We start from the raw sequence: 21,854 nt of genomic DNA on the forward strand, positions 1-21,854 counted from the left end.
GAAGTCCGAGTCGAGTCTCAAGTCAAGACAGGCGAAGTCCAAGTCGAGTCCAAGTCAAGACTGAAAAGTGTCAAGTCAAGTCCCAAGTCCTGCCGTTTCTGTTTCGAGTCCTTTCGAGTCCTTTTCAAACAAAATAACAAAATACATTTACACAGATCACTTTGGGTTTTGGAGAAAGTCTCGAGTCATGTCGAGTCAAAGGGCTCAAGTCCAAGTGAAGTCACGAGTCTCTGATGTTAAAGTCCAAATCGAGTTGCAAGTCTCTTTACATTTTGTCAAGTCGAGTCTAATGTCGTCAAATTGATGACTCGAGTCTGACTCGAGTCCAAGTCATGCGACTCGAGTCCACACCTCTGATTAATAGTATATTTTTGGGGGGGCTGGAACAAATTAATTGGTTTTTTAGTTATTTTTAATGGGGAAAATGCAATCAAGATACGAGCGGATCGACACGCGAGTGCTGTTGTGGAACGCATTCAACTCGTATCGCGAAGCCCCACTGTAATTCACCACCTTAGTCGAGGACGTTGTAGATGTTAGACTTCATAAATACTTTTACCCAATACCAGTGGATGAATGACAAGTCTTTTGTATCTTTTACTGGTCAACACGAGAAAAAATTGATAATGTTGTGAGGACAACATTATCAACTTTTTTTTTTACATGTCTAAAAACGACTGTATGCCACTGAATGCCGTCGTTCTTACGTTATGTTAACACCGATGTTGAAACATTTGACTCTTAAACTAAAGATATTTAACTACATAACATATAAATAATTCAAAACATTTTGATTGATTGGGCACTGATTGTTTTCATTTCGAAGTTCTACCGTAATTTCCGGACTAAGGCCGCACCAACTAAATTGAATGAGAACCAAAAATAATTGTACACATGTAGGCTTCGTTTTTCTATAAGCCGCATGCGTCAGGGAAGTTGGGGTCTTTATTATCAGCCATGCCGAGCACAACCGTACATAAAGAGCGTTTTAACAGCTCCTGTAGAACCAACTCACGCTTCAACATGACAGGTTTGAAAGAAGAATATGGAAAAATCCATGCATTCCCATATTACAAATCAATGTACGTTTGTATCTTATTGTTAAAAAAAACGGTTACGGTACGGTTTTCTGCCTGTGTAGCAAGTAAAATAAATGTATGCTCCGGTACGGTTTTCTGCCTGTGTAGCAAGTCTCTTCTATCATTTAAATGTGGATGGCTCACCAGCAACATAACTCGAAAAGCTATTGCAGCTAAACAGAGCAGATGTCACCCGTGACAGGCAGTTCAGTGGAATGGAATTCTTTCCTCATTCAGTCAGCAGTCCTAAAATGTACCGTCAGCTTGTCACCCCGAGCATAGAAAACGACTACAATATGACTTCTCAATGTTTCCAGTCGCACCAACACCATTGTTTGGAGGGTTAAACTTTTAACCCTCCCGTTGTCCTTCGCATTTTGTACACACCAAGGGTCACCTAGACCCAAAGGACGACAACAACAAGGGTTAAAACAAATGTATGACAGTCAGTCCAGTTGCCCTTTACTTGACAACAAATGTCTGCACGTGCGCAGTCATCAGACACGAATAACTACGGTCCTGAACAAGCTCAACGAAGTAAACCACCGCCATCTAAATTCTCAATCTTATGTTAGCGTCACTACTTAAAAACCAATTGCAAAGAGGATACAATTGTTGCACTTGCTTGCAACTCGTGCTCTTGAGAAGCAGATACAAGACTAGAGTGCCCTCTAGCGGCTGTCAGTGTGAAAATAACAAACGTAAGTTTTCAATGGTAGAGGAGTAGCAGATACCAGTACACAAGCCTAGAGTGCCCTCTAGCGGCTGGCAGTGTGAAAAAGCGAACATGTTCATTTTCAGTAGTACAGGAGTAGCAGATACCGGTACACAAGACTAGAGTGCCCTCTAGCGGCTGTCAGTTTAAAAAAGCGAACATGTTCATTTTCAGTAGTACAGGAGTAGCAGATACCGGTACACAAGACTAGAGTGCCCTCTAGCGGCTGGCCGGGGGAAAAAAGCAAAAATGTTCATTTTCAGTGGTACAGGAGTAGCAGCTACTACCTAGAGTGCCCTCTAGTGGCTGTCGGTCTAAATAAATTACGCAAAATTATACATTTTAATATATAAGTTGCGAGTAAGTTAGAGTATGAGTCGCAAACCCAGCCGAAGGATGACAAAAAGTGCTACTTTTTATAGTCCGGTAAATACGGTGAGTATACCTCCACACGTCTCTCTCACCCTGAGCAGCTGTCGCTCCTTCTCCCGCTGCTGTTTCTGTTCAACCTTCCTTTGTATGTCCACCAGGTTTTGTATCGTCTTCTCCCTCACCATTGCCGATATGGGTTCCATTGCTCGCTCTTTAAGAACCTGTGATGTCAGATGTTGATAAATCGGGCGGGAAAAAACAAGTTGAGTGGTGTTAGGTTTCATAATACTGTAATGTTCAATAAAATGGAAAAGTACCTGTTCGTCTGCTTCAAGAGGACCTGTGGGCACACACCTTTCCGGACCGACGTTAAAACGCTCATCACAAACTTCTTCAGATTTGTCTTTTTGTTGAAGCGTCTCCACTCCGCTCTCCCTATCCCGACTCTGCTCTATTACTACTACAGTTTCTTCGGTTTCGTTGGCCTCATCTTCGTATGGCTGTTTGCTCCAAGCAAATGTTATCAAAGAGCCCTGTTTCTCATATGTTTGGAGACCTGCCGAATTGTCTTCGGACTCTTTCCGGGTCCCGTGCTCTTCTATGGTGGAACTCCGGTGTCTTTCACTTGTTGAATCTGGAACACACAGAATCTCCAAATATGGCATTTCCTCCATGTCAGAGCCACAATCTGTGTGAGAGAGAGAGAGAGAAAAAAAAAAAAAGTAGATTGTAGTTGCACACTAGAAAATGTAAAAAAAAATTACTGATAAAAAAAATGGAAAATGATTCAAAAATTATCAATAAAGCATCAGATCTCAATCTTAAACAACTGTATTCTTGCACTTAACAACATATAAAATTGTATCCGCGCTGGTGCATCTTGATTGCAGGCTAAGACAAGTTTGGGCAAACGTTTTTGTTTCGCAGGTCACAATTGTCCTAAAATTGAACACGGGGTCCTAAAATTCTACACCATCTATTGGGGAAACGTGAATATTGCAAATCTTTAACACACTATTCAATTTGGTTGTGCTCGTGGTACCTTTGCGGACCTGTAGTTTGGCGGTCTCATCAGCGGACGCCTGGACATTTATTTCTCCATCTGTCTTTTGGTCTGATGCAACTGATAAACTAAAAGCCGGCCCAGAACCTGAGCCCTGGATCTGGTCTGTGCCATTGCCGGAGGACATTAGGTCTGAAGTAAGGTGGTGTCCTGTGCTCAGGACTTGGAGCAAGTCGGTTTTGACCTCCATCAGAAGTTTGGATTCATTCTCACTCTGCGTATTCTGGAAACGCTTCTTGTTCTGAAAGACACCAAAGAGCAATAATTCATTCATTAACAACATATTTTAAGCACATGGTTAAGGTTAGCGATGTATGTGCTATGTTATAACGCATAGATTTTGTTTGTTTTTTTTTGTTGTTGTCGGCCTGTGAAAATAAGATTTACATTAAAAAGGATTTTTTCCAAATTTAATTTATCTGTTTATAAGATTAAGCTTGGGTCGTTCCAGATTCAAAGTTTAGGCAAAACTAAAGTTTGTTTCCATATGAAAGAACTCAACATTACAGATCGGGAGAGAAGGGAAAACGTGCGCAATTTCCAGTCAATTTTTTCCTATAACAATTGAGTTTGGTCCCGTGACTTTGTCCCAGTTTTTTTTAATTTTGGCCCACTGTGAATTTGACCAAATGAGTATTTTTGTTGCAGTTTTGTTGCAATTTAATTTGAGAAAATTTGCAGTGAACCAGGAAGTTCAGTTCAGAGAGGCAGGCGGTGAGGGAGGGGGGGGGGAGTGTGGAGTTGGGTTTACAGGAGAGGTAGAGCTGGGTGTCATCCGCGAAGCAGTGGAAATGGATGTTGAATGAATGTTGAATGCGAAGAATGTGGCCACAGTTGTCTTCGATGGCTTAAAGGATTTTCGCCTTTAGGTGACGTTAAACGTGTCATTTATTTTAGTTCACACAAACCCTCCATCTATCTGCTCCTGACCCGCCCCTCCCCTCCCTCCCCCCTTGTTCAATTTTAGGACAACTGTGGCCTGCGAGTCAAAACGTTTGCCCTCGCCTGGACTAGATACCACTGGTTGGTGGCTAACCTTATGCGTTAGCTGTTGCAGTAACGCAACAGCTTTGACATCATGGATTTGCTGCAACTGAGTCAAAAGGAGCATGGCGCACTCCCGCAGGGCGTATTGGGGCCGCAGTACTCCTTCTCGGCACACGCCGGTGGGTATTTGTGGCCGAGGGTGTAGTTTAGCCTCGGCATTAGCGTTCTCCGCGAGCGTCCCATACTCAGTGCCTCTCTGCTGGCCGCTCTGGATTTGTCTCAGCCTTTCGGTACATACATTTCTTAAAGCAGTCAGCTGCTGATTCTCTACAAACGAAAAACATCCATAAAGAACATTCAATTACTGGCCACTTCGTGATGTCAAACAAGGTCAAGTCAGACGACGATAACGACCACACCGTTGCATGCATTTAGAGCGGGCATCTCACCAACATGGATAATCTGCTAAAGTTTAAACCAGGCATGGGCAAACTACAGCCCACTTGGCTTTTTTAATCTGGCCCACCAAACGTATCCAAATGATGTTATTAATTTACATAATTATAATTCTACTTCTGCCTTTTTCCCTGCAATGCCCACATTTCCCCAGTAGAAAAGGCTAAAAGCATTTGAGCACTTTAGCCTGCTAATCTAAGCTAGCTAAGTATTCTTGCACTTCGAGGTAGAAACAAATGACGCATAATATGTGATCAAATTCAGCCAATAAGAACTTCTTACCCTCCAGATTATCCAATGAGATCTCATGCAATAGTTTGACCAGTTGCCTTTTCTCCAGATCTTGAGTCAAGGCAAGCAGCTGCAGCTCCGCCTGTTGGTACGAAGATGAAGGTTTTTTTCCTTTTTCCTTTTTGTTTTCCTCCTCATTCTGCAGCAGACGCGTCTGCTCTCAAGTATAACGCACTGTTGTTCAACAAATGACAGTACCTGCTGTGGAGACGCTGACATCAGGTTTTCGCTATGCTCATCTTCACCACATAGCCACAAAGACGCCTGTTCTTCTCGACCTGGGCTACTCACCTGTGGCCTGAATAGACACAGTACAGTGCACCACAAGTAAACGACATACCAAAAGACCTTGAGATAATTCATTAATTCAAGTGGACGTAGTTACTCACCATGCCTTCCAGGACTGCCTTGCTGCCAAAAGAGCACTGTAAGACACTTTTTCTCTGCAAACCTTAAGCATCGCCACCATGACGTAAAGGCAAAGTACCTTCAGACTTTCCCTGTCGAGCCTGTGAAGTAAGTAAAAAAAAAAAAAGTCACTCATCCCGATAATGGTCCGGGGCACATTTACAGATTGCAACAACCATCCACCAGTTTAGCTAACGTAATTTCTGTACTATAGTAACGCAGTGTAGTAACGTTACATAAGGCCCCTCATGGAGATACTGTGCAAGCGTGCGATTGGCTGCAAATGAACGAGACATCTGATTGGCTGCTGACGGGGCCCCATGTCGAAAAAAATGCATTTGTGTATCTGGTCACTGCTAGAGAAGTCTCAAAAAGCCACAAATTAAAATCGCGTTTTAAATGCGCGTTAGACGATTCACAAATGTATTTTATGAAACCGACAAATATCTTCACATGCTTATATGCATGCCGTGAATTTCGACAAAACCAAGACTGGGTGCATGGCTTCAGCTTTGTGGGACATGACCAAGTTGCTGGTGAATTGTCAACATACAAATCATTTTTAACCCTTTCATGCATGACGGTCACTACAGTGGACAGCTATGAAAATGTCATTTTCTATGATAAAGAATAGGTTTTGATGGCAGTGTTGCATATAAGCCTCTAGAGTGGACGCCTGAGAATCACCCAACACTGCCATACAGTGGACAGCCTTTGCAACTGCAGAATAATTGTGTCAACATTCAAAAAGAAAATTTGGTGTATAAAAACAGAACCAAATCACTTCTTATTTTTATGTCTAAAAACACTTTTTTTAACTCAGTAAATCATGGGTCATGCATCAAAGGGTTAATGCTACCAAATAAATGATATCTGCGAAATACGCACCACTCTCCCAGGCCAGTAAGCTCGTCCCTTTCTTGTTCTCGATATATGTAAATGTCACAGAGTAATGACACCGCAGACCATGACTCTTCTCTGAATTCAGCTCCCAGATTGACCCTGCAGAGAGAGAGAGAGAGAGAAAAAAGGGAATTTATAGCTTTTATTTAATTTGCATAAGATACATATGTGATTTTTTTTTTGTTTGTTTATGGCAATATGTAGGGCCATATATATTTTGAATATACAGAGTTATATACACAGAAATGCCCTCCCCAGACCCACACCCACCGCAAATTGAAATACTATTTACAACCTGATAACATGTATATTTTTTATCTGTACAAACAAATGTATGAGTTGCTGCCACCTAGTGACTCATACATGCCATACACCAACTGACTCACTATTTGAGAAGTACGTAGCTACCGGTTTTTTGGCAACCTTGATATATGAAATCTTGTTCCATCATTCCAATGTACAATGTTCAAACACAACCAACTAGTTCGGACAGGAACTAGTTGCTGTCGCTTATCGGATTGTAGCCCAAAACCGAAGAAAAAAAAATTCCTTTAAGCTGCCCGCAAACAACCGTCAAATGCTAGGTTTCATCTTTTGTGCAAAATTGACAAGCATCGTCACGTACCCCATCGATTCGAGTTACATCGCTCAATAGAAACCCCTAGTTCCTACGAATCATTTTTATGTCCTGTGACTTGATAGTCACGAGCGCACAGTCAGAACTCAACTCTCGAAACATAACAAAATAATTTGCATAATAACTTGTGTCTTTCTTTAATACATATGCAGAAACCATTGCTCGACAAGCTCAATTCTTAGCGTTAATGTTCAGAGAAACAGACTTGATGTTGAAATTGAAACGCAGAAATAAAATAAAGTATTGTTATTATTAGTAGTAGTTGTAAATGAGGAATGATTTTTTATGTTTTGTGGAGAGTTTGTATATAACAGCCATGGGCAAACTAAGGCCCGGGGGCCTGATGTGGTCCATTTGGCTTTTTAATCCGGCCCACCGGACTTTTCCAAATGATATAATTTATTTATATTATCATTATACTTCTGCCTTTTCCCTGCAATACGCATGTTTCCCCAATAGATGGCACAGAAAATGATCGAAGCATTTTAGTATTTAAGCCTTTATGCTGCTCCTCTAAAAACATTGTGACAAACTGATTAAAAATCATCAAAAACACTGGCAACAACGAAGGCCTGGATGTGAACTGTGTGAGATTTTAAACTGACTTTCAGTAAATGTTTAGCATTAAAACGTTACGTAACGTGTTACCTGTACATTCTAAATGCCCCTGGCAACGTAGCCAGGTGGAGCATGTCTCCTGCTTCTAAAGCTTCCACAGCATGATCCTCAAGTTCCTCCTTTTCTTTGTGCTGTTGCCAGGGCTGCATGGTTTCCCACAAGCTCTGAGCTTTTGAATACAAATTTAAAAAAAAAAAAGAGGAATCTGTTATTCTAAATCCTTTATGTGAAAGGACTCAAGTTCAAAGTTGGGGTTCTCTTACTGTAATGCTCCTGAAGCATTTCCACGAAAAGCAGTCGATTCACAACATCGTATTTCATATCCACCAGGAGAAGAACGTCAGCGATGGAGACACAGCCCCAGGCTTGACCTCTGAGCTTAAGGTTGTGTCCCAACCATGGGGAGGACAGAATACTTTGCACACCTTCCAATGTCAGTCTAACCAAAAAGAAAAAAAAATAGTTATATATATAGCCAGGCTAGCAGGTGACACAAGTGAGACTGATCACTAAAGAGACTAAAGAGGACAGGTGAGTGTGATTACACTAATTAGCTCCAAAAAAAAAAAAAAAAAAAAAAAAAAAAAAAAAAGGGGAGGGAGGGAAAAAACACCCTCTCCCTTTCCATTTTCTCATCCAGTCTCCCTTGTTTCTAAAATCACTGTGCGTTTGTTGTAGGAACTAGTGAGGTTCGATACCACCAATTTCCTTTCCGATCCGATACCGAGTAAAATTCGGGCTGGTATCGCCGATACCGATATCGATACTGATATTTTATCATTTGTCTTTTAAATGAAAAAAAATGTGTATTTCAAATCATAGCTTCTTTAAGAATCCAAGGCAGAGTTTTTTATTTATTTATTTATTTTACGAAAGAGTCGGATTTTTTCAGTGAACCGAGCCAAAAGAACCGGTTCTCCAAAAAAGAGCCGAAATTCCCATCAATAGTGACTGAGTGAGAGCACGGAGTAGAGCCCCTGTGCTTACGCATGACGCACACACCCAGGCGGAAGAAGAAGTAGTCCCACCAACCGAGCGTCACTTAGACAACATCTCAATAATTTGGATACTTTTCACCATGTTTCTGTTTAGGATACACCTCATCTCAGAATGCGTAAGTATCAAAAGTATCGATATTTTGATTTCAGAATCGATTTCAGAGCATAAAGATCCAGAATCGGAAGTATCGATATTTCAGGATCGATCCGCACATCACTAGTAGAAACAGGACACATCAATCATTTCATACACTACGGCTCTGTTTCTTGTTTCTGTTGCGCCGTTGACGTTTAGAGTGCATTAGAGTAGACTACCGTAATTTCCCGACTATTGAGCACACCTGAATATGAGTGGCAACCTCTAAATTTAAAAAGAAAAAAAAAACATTGTACACATATATAGGGAGCACTTCTCTATAAGCCAAATGTGAAATTCCATATTTTAATATATAAGTCGCAGCTGAGTAAAGGTTGCAAACCCAGCCAAAGTTTCACACATTGATGGAATGTATTTGTGACATGTACATATTTTTAGAAAGTGAAATCAAACATTTTAAATATATAAATATTTAAATAAATATAAATATAAAAATAAGGCCTGTGGCTACACTTTAATCTAGAGCAAGGCCTTTCAATCACTGCAGCTTAAAAACAAGCAATTTGTTGTTTACCTGGTCCAGCACTGCCTACCAGCTGTTTTAAGCCTGGTGATTTTTCTCAAGTTTCCGTTCTGCTCATGCTTTCCCAGTAGTCTGACTACCTGTGTGTATAAAAAAAAAAGATGAGAGTTAGAAGAGTTATATTCTTGGTTGTTTATTTGTACAATATTTTGTACTTCACAAAGAAGAGTAAAATCAAAGTGTTGGGCCAGTAGTGTAATTGGTAGATACTACATCGTGTTGATCCAGTATTGGGTAGTCCTAGTAAAAATGCAATGTAAATGAAAAATAAATGACATGTTAGTTGGTATTGTCCCATTGTGTCCTCATTATGTAATGTAGTGACAAAAGGATGATTAGAAAGACGCTGCTGGTTTAAGAAAGTACTGTATTTCTCTGTTCATGAAAATAAAATATTTTTTTAAAAATGGCAGTTTGTTGAGAAAAAAAAGCCAAGATTTTTTTTTGTCCTTTAAATATATTTCACCATTGTCTAGATTTATAAAAGCTCATTTAAAAAAAATGAAATTCTCTCTTCCAATTGAATTGGAGTGGGAACGGATAGATACATTCAATATACAGTATAAGCGGTACACAAACCTAGAGTGCCCTCTAGTGGCCGTCAGTGTGAGAATAACAAACATGTCAAATTTGATATTTTAACTTATAAGTCGCACCTGAGTAATGGTTACAAACCCAACTAAAGGATGAAAAAAAGTGTGACTTATAGCCCGGAAAATAGGCCGATTAATTGCGATTAATCGCACTGTTACGCTAAATACAATAATCGCTTCAAAAGTGGTGTATAGCGCACTTTTACTTTGTAGTTTTACTTTACTTTTTACAATGTAGTACAGAAGACTCACTTCTTTAGAAGAAACCTCTTGACCAGCAGACATGTCGAGAACCTGGTACACACCAGCAACACAGTCCTGGAACCAAACAGTATGCTGTTTAACCCAAATTAACATGGTAAATGTGTTACATATATAATATAATATAATATAATATAACATAACATAACATAACATAACATAATATAACATAACATAACATAATATGTTATACCATAACATAACATAACATAACATAATATAACATAACATAACATAATATAATATAACATAATATAATATAATATAATATAATATACCATAACACAACACAACACAACATAACATAATATAACATAACATAACATAACATAATATAATATAACATAATATAATATAATATACCATAACACAACACAACACAACATAACATAATATAACATAACATAACATAACATAACATAACATAATATAATATAACATAATATAATATAACATAATATAATATAACATAATATAATATAATATAACATAATATAATATAACATAATATAATATAATATACCATAACATAACATAACATAATATAACATAACATAACATAACATAACATAATATAATATAACATAATATAATATAACATAACATAACATAACATAACATAACATAATATGTTATACCATAACATAACATAATATGTTATACCATAACATAACATAATATAACATAACATAACATAACATAACATAATATAATATAACATAATATAATATAATATAACATAATATAATATAACATAACATAACATAACATAACATAACATAACATAATATAACATAACATAACATAATATAATATAATATGTCATAACATAACATAACATAACATAACATAACATAACATAATATAACATAACATAACATAATATAATATAACATAACATAACATAACATAATATAATATAACATAACATAACATAACATAATATGTTATACCATAACATAACATAACATAACATAATATGTTATACCATAACATAACATAATATAATATAATATAATATAACATAATATAATATAACATAACATAACATAACATAATATGTTATACCATAACATAACATAACATAATATGTTATACCATAACATAACATAACATAACATAACATAATATGTTATACCATAACATAACATAACATAACATAACATAATATGTTATACCATAACATAACATAACATAACATAACATAACATAACATAACATAATATAACATAACATAACATAACATAATATAATATAATATAATATAATATGTCATAACATAACATAACATAACATAACATAATATGTTATACCATAACATAACATAACATAATATGTTATACCATAACATAACATAACATAACATAACATAACATAATATGTTATACCATAACATAACATAACATAACATAACATAATATGTTATACCATAACATAACATAACATAACATAATATGTTATACCATAACATAACATAACATAATATAATATAATATGTCATAACATAACATAACATAACATAACATAATATAACATAACATAACATAACATAACATAATATAACATAACATAACATAACATCAATGACATCACAGCGCTGTACCTGTTCCGTGTTGTTCATTTCCAGCCAAGCCTCGCGTCAAGCGGTACGTTCAGATGACTGAGATGACTGTCACAGAGACACAGGGTGAGGTGAAATTAGATCCACAGTCATGTGACACACTCAGTGAAAGTGAGCATGCACGGTTCCGAGTCCATCAATTGTGCATGGATACACCCATAAAATATTTAAATTTTTAATGAATTAAAAATACAGAAATGATATCACGCAATTCTGCTTGTCGATTATAACGCGTTCGAGTCAAATATGCAGACGTCCCTACCTGCAAAAAATGAAATATCCAGGAGGTAGACCCCTAGGTCTCCAACAACAGAAAATCCAAGTGATGAGACAACAAAATATTTCAGTGCGTTGTTAGTATCAGAGTCAGAAATCAGAAATGACAATAAATTGAATCACTTGTTGTATACTTTTGAGCAGTCCACCTCCTGTCCTGTTTATATTTCCTGACCCACACCTGTCTTGTTGGTAAACCAGATAAGAGAGTAAGCGGTGAATCAGCCTATTAGCTGCTACTACATACATACATATATATAAATATGTATATATATGCCATCTATAGGCAGGCCATCTAATATATATACATATATATGTTAGATATATCTAATATCTATAGATTAGATATATATGTATATATATATTAGATGGCCTGCCTATAGATGGCATATTTATACATATTTATATATACATATATATATACATATATATATATATATATATATGTAGGGATGTCTGACAATATCGGCCGACCACTATTATTGGCCCAATATTATTGGCTTTTCCTCCAATAATAGCAACCCTATAATGCAATGCCTGGTTTTTGGTCAAATGATGTGTGCCCGAAAAATAGTATTTGGGAATAACGGCTGTATGAAGTGAAAGTCACTAGATGGCAGAATTGCAAATCATTTTATGAATCTATTTTTATGATTAAGGGGTTGTATGTAGAATGATGGTGGCAGCAACTAATACAGTAGTTTTTACAGATGAATAAATAAATATTATCAGGCGCTCATTAGTATTTCAATTTGGGGGAGGGGGGTGCGAAAACACCTCTGTCCCCCAGGGGGGGACATTGCAGCAAAAAGTTAATATCAGACATCCCTATAAATATGTGAATATGGCCATTTTTGGCGATTCACACATTTACTTAAGTACACATACATTTAATAAGATAATGAGTGTGTGTTAAATAATATGTTTGATATATATGACATTGTTTTCTCTGGAAGTGATGACTTGATAATACATTTTCCCCGTTTGGCAAAATAAACAATAGTGGAAATACTAAGCAGACATTTGTTTATTTGTAAATGATTCAAAGTTATAAAAATACGAAAACTTAACAATAAGATACCTGAGATGAAAAGAATGAAAATAAACCATTTACATAGTTACCAGTGTGAAACAACACAGGAGGTTATACAGTACGTGGGCTTTAGCTTTAATCTGTTTCTGAGGTTATTATTGAGAGGACTGATTTTCTGATCCATAGGCTTGGTTATAATTGTTCTTATTTCTAACATTAGGACTGATTTTCTGATACATAGGCTTAGGTTATAATTGTTCTTATTTCTAACATTTTTGGCAAATTTAAATATTATCATATTAATTATCAAATTAACTATACTAAGTGTTTTAGCTTATTTAACTATCAATATTTAAATATCAATCGTATATAGAAGGACTGCTAAATATCCAATTATGTACTGTATAATGTAAGTATTCAGTGCTACATATTTAGGAACAGTTAAGTATACTTCAATAGAGTTTATAAATACACAGTCTTCTACTTCTACTGTTATCAGTGGTAGTCTAATAGTCTGATGGCAGAAAGGAACTATATACTGTACCCGATCACTTTCGTGTATTCTGAAAGTGATCATTCTCAGTGTTATGTGTGTTTGCTATAAATGATCTTGGGACATTTTTCACGCGGTATACAGTAGTTGTTGTGTAGAACCAGGCCAGCAGGACATTGACAGCCAGGGACACAGGGCTTGAAGCAGTGGTTCTCGATCACCCCTAGTGGTACGTCGACGTTAAAACAGGTTACAGGACATGGCGGCCCACACTCGTCGAACACAAAGCCCTTCTCCACAGGACAGCCCACAGCTGTAAGAGACAACCACTGGATTAGACACAAGGAGAAAAGAAACATTGTGTATGTGTATTGTGTATTATGTGTTATAGTAATGGATTTAATATATATATAAATATATATATATTACAGATACACTGCACATCACCATTTATCTCAGTGGTCTGGTCTTTATTACCTCGCTAACTGTCAATATATTAAACAACAAAACCACAAAAGAAACAAAAATTGGAAACAGTTTCTTTTGTTATATCCCTTTCATGCATGACGGTCACTACAGTGGACGCCTGAGAATCCGCTGTAGAGGCTTATACGCAACACTGCCATCAAAACCTATTCTTATCATAGAAAATGACATTTTAATAGCTGTCCACTGTAGTGACCGTCATGCATGAAAGGGTTAAAAACACTGTTAGACACCGTTGTGTCTGTGGGAAGTTCTTCCCAAGTTCCTTGGACCTGAAATCTTGGTTTAATAGTGGGTCACGACAAACGTTTTTAGGCGCATAGCGCCACCTACTGTGCTAGAGTGTGCACTGTTATGATATGACCACTGACTTTTTGAGATAACGCAGCCTAATCCTGTCTCGATGCAAATAATTTATTATGTCAAATACTGCAAATTTATAGTATTGATTTTTAATGGATTCACAACGCATCGTTACATCCATCCCTTTCCGTTTCGGAAAATGTTCTTAAAATCAACTACATTTGACATTACCAATAACCAGAGGTGGGACCAAGTCCTTGCTTTGCAAGTCACAAGTAAGTCTCAAGTCTTTGCACTCAAGTCCGAGTCAAGTCTCAAGTCAAGACAGGCAAAGTCCGAGTCGAGTCCAAGTCAAGACTAAAAAGTGTCAAGTCAAGTCCCAAGTCCTTCCGTTTCCGTTTCGAGTCCTTTTAAACAAAATAATAATATATTTACACAGATCACTTTGGGTTTTGGGAGAAAGTATCAAGTCTTGTCGAGTCAAAGGGCTCGAGTCCAAGTGAAGTCACGGGTCATTGATGTTAAAGTCCAAGACAAGTTGCAAGTCTCTTTACATTTTGTCAAGTCGAGTCTAAAGTCGTCAAATTGATGACTCGAGTCTGACTCGAGTCCAAGTCATGTGACTCGAGTCCACACCTCTGCCAATAACATACTTCAGCAATGTGTTTTTATCACATATCACATAGCTTCCAGTGGACCACAGGTTAAAGGTTAACTACAGTGCACTGTGATTTCGGTGGCGGTCACGGAGACTGCTGCCCCCACGACCCGGTAATGGATAAGCGGAAGAAAATGGATGGACGGACTGTGGCTTTATGTTTGACTTACCACACAGCGAGCGACTCCTCCAGTGCAGAACCACTCCTGCGTCTCTACACTGACTGGCATAGGCCTCCAGTGCGTCGCACAAACACTCATCACTGTTGGCCCCACAGGCACACATATCATACACGCATGCTCCAAACCAGGGTTCAGGGGCTACCACGTGATGACAAGGCATAAACACAGTGGACTTTATGACCTTGCAGCGAGCGTTAGCCCCCTTCTTGGCCTGGTAACCTGCATCTTTACAGGGATCGAGGTCTTTGCCTGGTCGGCAGGATAAGAGTGAGTGGCTGCCGTTTGTGACCTAAAAAAAAAAAAAAAACCAAACATGTTTATATTTTAGACAATGGCATGCCTTTTGTTTAGCCACTTTCCCCCTGTGTCTATGTTTTACCCTCCAACTGTTGCCAAAGTCAGACTCGGAGAGGCTGAGGTGTCCACTGGGCATTCGGAGGTCGTCTTGGTGATAGTTGTTGAAGTTTCCACAAAGACCGCAGGTCTGACCCTTGTAGGAACCTGGCACGCTCACCTTAAGGTGTGAACGACCGGTCCACTGTACCTTCATTTGGAACGATACGAATGGAGATACAAACAAAATCATCAAGACCTCGGTGAGACTAGGTGTAAACGAAACCATGAGACAAGTATTGTTGCTATATGAAATAAGTAAAGTCAAATTTGATACTGAGAGTATGCTTTTTTACTTCAGCTTTTCTTCTTGACTTCTCTACTTTAAATGTTGTTTTTTTTTTTTTAACTGTAGTTTGAAAGAGCCCCCACTGGCACCAAAGAAATATGGCACGGTGGACATAAGTGTACCACTGCTGTAATGGTTGAATGATAACAAGCCTCCAGTCACTAGGTGGCAGCAACTCATACAGTGGTTTGTACAGAAGAAAATATACATGTTATCTGGTTCTCAATAGAATTTCAATTTGCCGGGGTGGGTTGGGGGAGGCGTAAAAACATTTCTGTCCTCAAGGGGGGGGGCATGACAGAAAATAATTAAGAACCGTTGCTTTAACTTTAAGTATTAATTATTAATGTGTCCTCAAAAAAACAACAACAAACAAACAAAATTGCTTTAACTTTAAGTATTAATTAATAATGTGTCCTCAAAAAAACAACAACAAACAAACAAAAAAAAACACAAGGTAACTAATTTGGTTCGAGTGTTGATAACAGATCTGACTAAAATGTTGAAAACACAACACAGAAATAATGAACTGTACCTTGAGGCCAATGTTAGTGTTAAGTAAGATGGCGTTAGCCTGTTGTTCAATGTAGATGTACGGTTCATTAAGGTATGGAAGGCTCACAACTCTATCATCAACCTGAAGGTGAAACAAAAAAAAAAAAGTGAAATATTGTATTACGAACAACATAGAGACAACCATAACATCGTCGAGTCATTTGAAAACAAACCTTCACAACGGACTCCTGGAGTAGCTGCACTGCGATGTGTGCAATAAACACAATCACCTCTTTGGTCCAGGAAACTCCTTCACGTCCACGATCATCGTTAGTTACGTGAACACTGGTTCGTACAAAAGTGAAAAACAAAATATAAATAATATGACTTTTTTTCCTTATTTAATGAAAGACAGCATGTGAGTGTTTCAGTTCAGGCCGCTATGTGTCTGTCCAATACAGATAGTAAAAAGGCAGTGAAATATATTTCACTGTCTTTCAATATTTTTTTTATCTCAAATCACATCATATCATCTACACAACTGAAAGTGAAGTAGGGCGTGACGTACATTTAACAATGTATTTCTGATTTATTTATTGTATATGTGTACAGTAGTATATATATTTATATATTTATATATTTATATAGTAACTGTAAAAAAAAACGCACTTGTTTAACAAAAGTAAACAAGTGCGTTTACACCTGGGTTCAAAGGCTGCTATCTGTCTGTCCAATACAGATAGTAAAAAGGCAGTAAAATATATTTCACTGCCTTTCAATATTTTTTTCTTTCAAATCACATCATATCATATACACAATTGAAAGTGAAGTAGGGTGTGGCGTACATTTAACAATGTATTTCTGATTTATTTATTGTATATGTGTACAGTAGTATATATATTTATATATTTATATATTTATATATTTATATATTTATATATTTATATATTTATATATTTATATATTTATATATTTATATAGTAACTGTAAAAAAAACACGCACTTGTTTAACAAAAGTAAACGTAAAATAATAGTGTTTTCCCCAAATGATTTCAGTGGTTGCACTATCCTTATTTGTGAGGCCACAGGGGTAATCTACATCAGTTATGATAACATGTACTGTAAAAGCAAATCATCCCGAGCACATTCAAATGTAAATTAGGTATGCATGATCATTTTCCCTCTACATAATAATATTTGGGGCCACAAACGATGTCAACTTACGCTTTTTACTTACCCGTAGCCTACATAGAATTTGCAAAGACATTAGTATGGGTCACAGGTCCTCACCTAGGAAACTCCTGCAAACAATTGGTATGATTGGTAATCATCTCACCTGAAGTCTCCACCATTGCAGTCCTGTGCCAAGACATATGTGCATGCTCCTTGAAAGTGAAGCATGCGGCCATCGAAGGTGCGGTAATGAGGATCGCCAAAAGCAATGCAGGTAGCCGGACTTGGAATGCAGTGAGGACAACACAAGCCTGGGACAACAGCTGGGATATCACCCTATATAACACACACACACACACACACACACACACACACACACACAGAGGGTTAACATAAGAGACAAAGTACGCTAGGAGAACGTTTGACAAAACAAAGGTGGGACCAAGTCATTGCTTTGCAAGTCACAAGTAAGTCTCAAGTCTTTGCACTCAAGTCCGTGTCAAGTCTCAAGTCAAGACAGGCAAAGTCCGAGTCAAGTCTCAAGTCAAGACAGGCAAAGTCCGAGTCAAGTCTCAAGTCAAGACAGGCGAAGTCCGAGTCAAGTCTCAAGTCAAGACAGGCGAAGTCCGAGTCAAATCTCAAGTCAAGACAGGCGAAGTCCGAGTCAAGTCTCAAGTCAAGACAGGCGAAGTCCGAGTCGAGTCCAAGTCAGAACTGAAAAGCGTCAAGTCAAGTCCCAAGTCCTGCCGTTTCTGTTTCGAGCCCTTTTAAATAAAATAATAATATATTTACACAGATCACTTTGGGTTTTGGAGAAAGTATCAAGTCTTGTCGAGTCAAAGGGCCCAAGTTCTAGTGAAGTCACGAGTCATTGATGTTAAAGTCCAAGTCGAGTTGCAAGTCTCTTTACATTTTTGTCAAGTCGAGTCTAAAGTCATCAAATTGATGACTCGAGTCTGACTCGAGTCCAAGTCATGAGACTCGAGTCCACATCTCTGGTAGTTGTTATACTGACCACTGCACAAGTTAAGGATGGGCAACGGTCAGTGTCACAGTGTATGTCTCCAGACACGCATTTGCAACTGGTGCACTCATCCACCTTCCACTGCTCGTTACCGTAGTACACTGTTCCCTGGTGCAAACATGACAGCCCTGAATCTGCAGTGCACAAAAAACACACAAAGTTTTCAAACTGAATCACAGAATACGCATAACAACAATGGGGGCGTTAACGATGTGGTGGCGTTACCTTTGCATTCGGGGCAACATTTCCCCGTAGGCTTGACTTCCTTCTGGCCATCCAGACAAACAACAGTCAAACACTCTTCAATGCTGCATTCAATGTGGCCCAGCTGAGGAAAGATGAGAAAGATGCTCTAGTTTGAGTCGCTGCAGCGCTCTCCTGAGTCGTCAGAGTTCAGATGATTCTGTGAGTAAAACTTTAAAAGGAAATATACAGCTGTATCAAGTCTGATTAATTCAAATGTGATACCTTTCAGTTTGGAATAATGTCGTAATGGGGCAATGTAACGGGGACAGAGCAAAACTCTCTGCTCATGTTCTACAAAATGTTCTATTACTGTTCCTGGTATGATAATTCTATATACTGTATATATGTATATGTACATATATACAGTATATACATACATATAATATACATATATATATGCATATATATGTTGTGCTGTCGGCACAACAACAATCAAATTAGACCCACGTTGTTTTGAAGCGATAATATCGCGCCAATCAAATTGCGGGACAACCAATGAGAAAGAGCTGTCGAACAATGCGCGGATTAGAGAAAATGATACCAAAGATCGTGTTGTTCGGATTTAAAAACTACGATATGGTCAACAAAAAAACGAGTGGCAGTGAGTGGAAGGACTCGAAACAGAAACGGCAGGACTTGGGACTTGACTTGACACTTTTCAGTCTTGACTTGGATTGGACTCGGACTTTGCCTATTTTGACTTGAGACTTGATTCGGACTTGAGTGCAAAGACTTGAGACTTGCTGGTGTGGGAGAAAGAGAGGTTGGTACTCACTATACATGAGCAAGTGATGCAGTTATCATCACTGTCTGTCCAGCTGCTGCCATTGATCACTTTACCCTGACCCTCAATAACACAGTCTGCAAAAATAAATAAATAAATAAAAACAGCAAAAAACAAGACTAGAGACTTTATATGTGAAGATCCAGGAACTTAAAAAATGATTTTAAAAATATTCTTTATCATACCTTTACATACAGGGCAGCACGAATCTGGAGGCATAAACTGTTCATTAACAGGACAAGTAAGTGGGAGGCACATATGTTGCATGCACGTCCACGTAAGGTCCTGAAAGAAAGAAAAGTAGCAAAACATCAACACTACAGTTCACTTAAACTACATTATTCTGTATGTTTTTTTTAATGATGGTGGACAATTTTACAAAAGGACAGACAGAAGAATCTTGAACGTCACAGTTTTCAAAGATGAAACCGTAATCCACGGTGAGAGAAAAAAGACCAAATGGAAGTGATTAAGGGGGAAGGCAGAGGACGGGCGACAGAGAGAAAAAGAATTAAGCTTAGCAGATGCAAAATAGAAGAGTAAAAATAAAAGACGCAACAAGAAGAGGTATTCAGGATGGAATTTTACTGCACTACTACAATGTGTCAAACCGAAATATGTTGCTTCTGTATCAGCTCGGATCAATCTAAATGTTATAAAAATGAAATAGTCAGTGTGAGTGTTAGAGTTAGACCTGTACCTGACAGTGGCAGGTGAAACAAGGGTCGTCCGTGGCCAAAACCTCGTTGCCTATCAGGGCGGCGGTGCAGTTACTCAGCGGCTCTAAACACGGACAAAATGTGTCACATACACGTTATAGAAAACGAAAAACCTGAAGAGCGCAGTACAGTGGGGGCATTCGAGATACGAGTTTAATCGGTTCCACAGCAGCACTCGTATAAGGTGGATTGCATTTTCCCCATTAAAAATAACTAAAAAAACCAATCATTCGTTCCAGTCCCCCAGAAATACTATACTATTGATTATATTAAAATCACACCCAACCCCTATCATCAAAAACAGATATAAACAAATATATTAAAATATAAAATACTTTATATATATATATAGAGAGAGAGAGAGAGAGAGAACTGGAAAGAGAGAAACAAAGCGACAGGTAAAATGACCAAGCGAGGGACAGTGAGCGAGAGAGCGCGACAGTGTCGAGTAGAAAAAAATCATTAGCTGAGCATTCGTAACTCAATGTTTCGATCGTATCACTAGGAAGATCTTGCAAAATGTTGCTTACTCGTAACTTGTACAGCCCCACCGTACATGATAACATTCACAGAATATCAGGTACTGTCTACTGACGTGCACAGACTGGGCAGCAGGAGTCAGGTCCAGAGAAAATGATGTTGCTTTTCGGGCAGTTGACCAGACTGGGACACTGCTTTCGTAAACATCGCAGGTGTTGTTCTCCATCTGGCATCACCTGAGGTGTAGAAGGGATTACATTGACAAAAGATATCACACATCATATCATATATATATATATAGCGATTTAAAAACTGCGATGTGTGATTTATTATACCTCACAAGTGCAGATTTGACAAGGGTCATCCACCGGATGAAAACTGTCTCCAGGGCTGTACACTCTGCCCTCAAATACACAATCTGCTCCAAAAAAACAAAACAAAAAAACAAATGTGTCAGTTGATTTAAAAAGAATGAGAAACAGACACATGTTGACATTATTATCTGCTCACCTGCACACACAGGGCAGCACTCCCCGGGAACAGTGATGAAATTGGTACAAGGAGAAAGACAATGAACCTCAGAGCATGTGGTCACACCATCGACACACATGCATCTCATGCAGAGGGTGGAGTCTGTGAACCAGCTGCTGCCCTCTGTGTGTTCCTTTCCTTCATACATACAACCTGAAAAAAAAAAATCAAAATTAAAAACAGTTATTAAACAGAGTTATTAATCGAAAATCTCAGAAGTCACAGTTTGTCTTAGTATGCTTTTGCCAATACTATTGTGTAGCTCAGGCCTGGGCAAACTACGGCCCGGGGGCCATATGCAGCCCGTTTGTCTTTTTAATCGGGCCCACCAAACTTGTTCAAATTATGTTATTAATTCCTATTTTCATTATACATCTGCCTTTTTCACCTGCAATGCCCGCATTTCCCCAAAAGATGGCTTAGAAGAGTCTAGAGGGTAGGAACGTAGATTGACGGGTAAATCAAGAGCTTCGCCTTTCGGCTCAGCTCCTTCTTCACCACGACCCTTGTGTCCAATGCATACGGACGGATGTCAGATGACACAACTACAAAGTCGATCATTGACCTCCGGCCTAGGGTGTCCTGGTGCCAAGTGCACTGATGGACA

At 38.2% G+C, this 21,854-nt stretch overlaps 2 protein-coding genes across 3 annotated transcripts in view; both read right to left on the bottom strand.

Annotated features, from left to right (window-relative positions):
• Positions 1-8,054, bottom strand: part of LOC103380093 (interaptin) — a 10,965-nt gene extending 2,911 nt beyond the window's left edge. For both annotated transcript variants that reach the window (XM_017032887.2, XM_017032889.2), the window contains exons 1-10: positions 7,793-8,054; positions 7,560-7,698; positions 6,260-6,373; positions 5,353-5,472; positions 5,162-5,261; positions 4,955-5,045; positions 4,266-4,543; positions 3,209-3,470; positions 2,484-2,854; positions 2,259-2,387 (exon numbers count right to left, since the gene is read on the bottom strand). In XM_017032887.2, coding sequence (XP_016888376.2) covers positions 2,259-2,387; positions 2,484-2,854; positions 3,209-3,470; positions 4,266-4,543; positions 4,955-5,045; positions 5,162-5,261; positions 5,353-5,472; positions 6,260-6,373; positions 7,560-7,698; positions 7,793-7,850 — 1,662 coding nt within the window. In that variant the 5' untranslated portion in view covers positions 7,851-8,054. The remainder of the gene's footprint in view (positions 1-2,258; positions 2,388-2,483; positions 2,855-3,208; positions 3,471-4,265; positions 4,544-4,954; positions 5,046-5,161; positions 5,262-5,352; positions 5,473-6,259; positions 6,374-7,559; positions 7,699-7,792) is intronic.
• A 5,217-nt stretch (positions 8,055-13,271) lies between these two features.
• kcp (kielin cysteine rich BMP regulator) overlaps positions 13,272-21,854 on the bottom strand; it is a gene marked incomplete at its 5' end in the record, with an annotated part of 26,716 nt that continues 18,133 nt past the window's right edge. The window contains 14 exons of the mRNA XM_025056344.1: positions 13,272-13,797; positions 15,102-15,402; positions 15,493-15,657; positions 16,331-16,432; positions 16,524-16,635; positions 17,627-17,799; positions 18,479-18,621; positions 18,713-18,815; positions 19,509-19,594; positions 19,703-19,802; positions 20,218-20,300; positions 20,832-20,952; positions 21,052-21,134; positions 21,227-21,400. Coding sequence (XP_024912112.1) covers positions 13,577-13,797; positions 15,102-15,402; positions 15,493-15,657; positions 16,331-16,432; positions 16,524-16,635; positions 17,627-17,799; positions 18,479-18,621; positions 18,713-18,815; positions 19,509-19,594; positions 19,703-19,802; positions 20,218-20,300; positions 20,832-20,952; positions 21,052-21,134; positions 21,227-21,400 — 1,967 coding nt within the window. The remainder of the gene's footprint in view (positions 13,798-15,101; positions 15,403-15,492; positions 15,658-16,330; positions 16,433-16,523; positions 16,636-17,626; positions 17,800-18,478; positions 18,622-18,712; positions 18,816-19,508; positions 19,595-19,702; positions 19,803-20,217; positions 20,301-20,831; positions 20,953-21,051; positions 21,135-21,226; positions 21,401-21,854) is intronic.

This window comes from Cynoglossus semilaevis, chromosome 6, assembly GCF_000523025.1.
Source record: "Cynoglossus semilaevis isolate Cse_v1.0 chromosome 6, Cse_v1.0, whole genome shotgun sequence".
Taxonomy (NCBI): Eukaryota; Metazoa; Chordata; class Actinopteri; order Pleuronectiformes; family Cynoglossidae; genus Cynoglossus; species Cynoglossus semilaevis.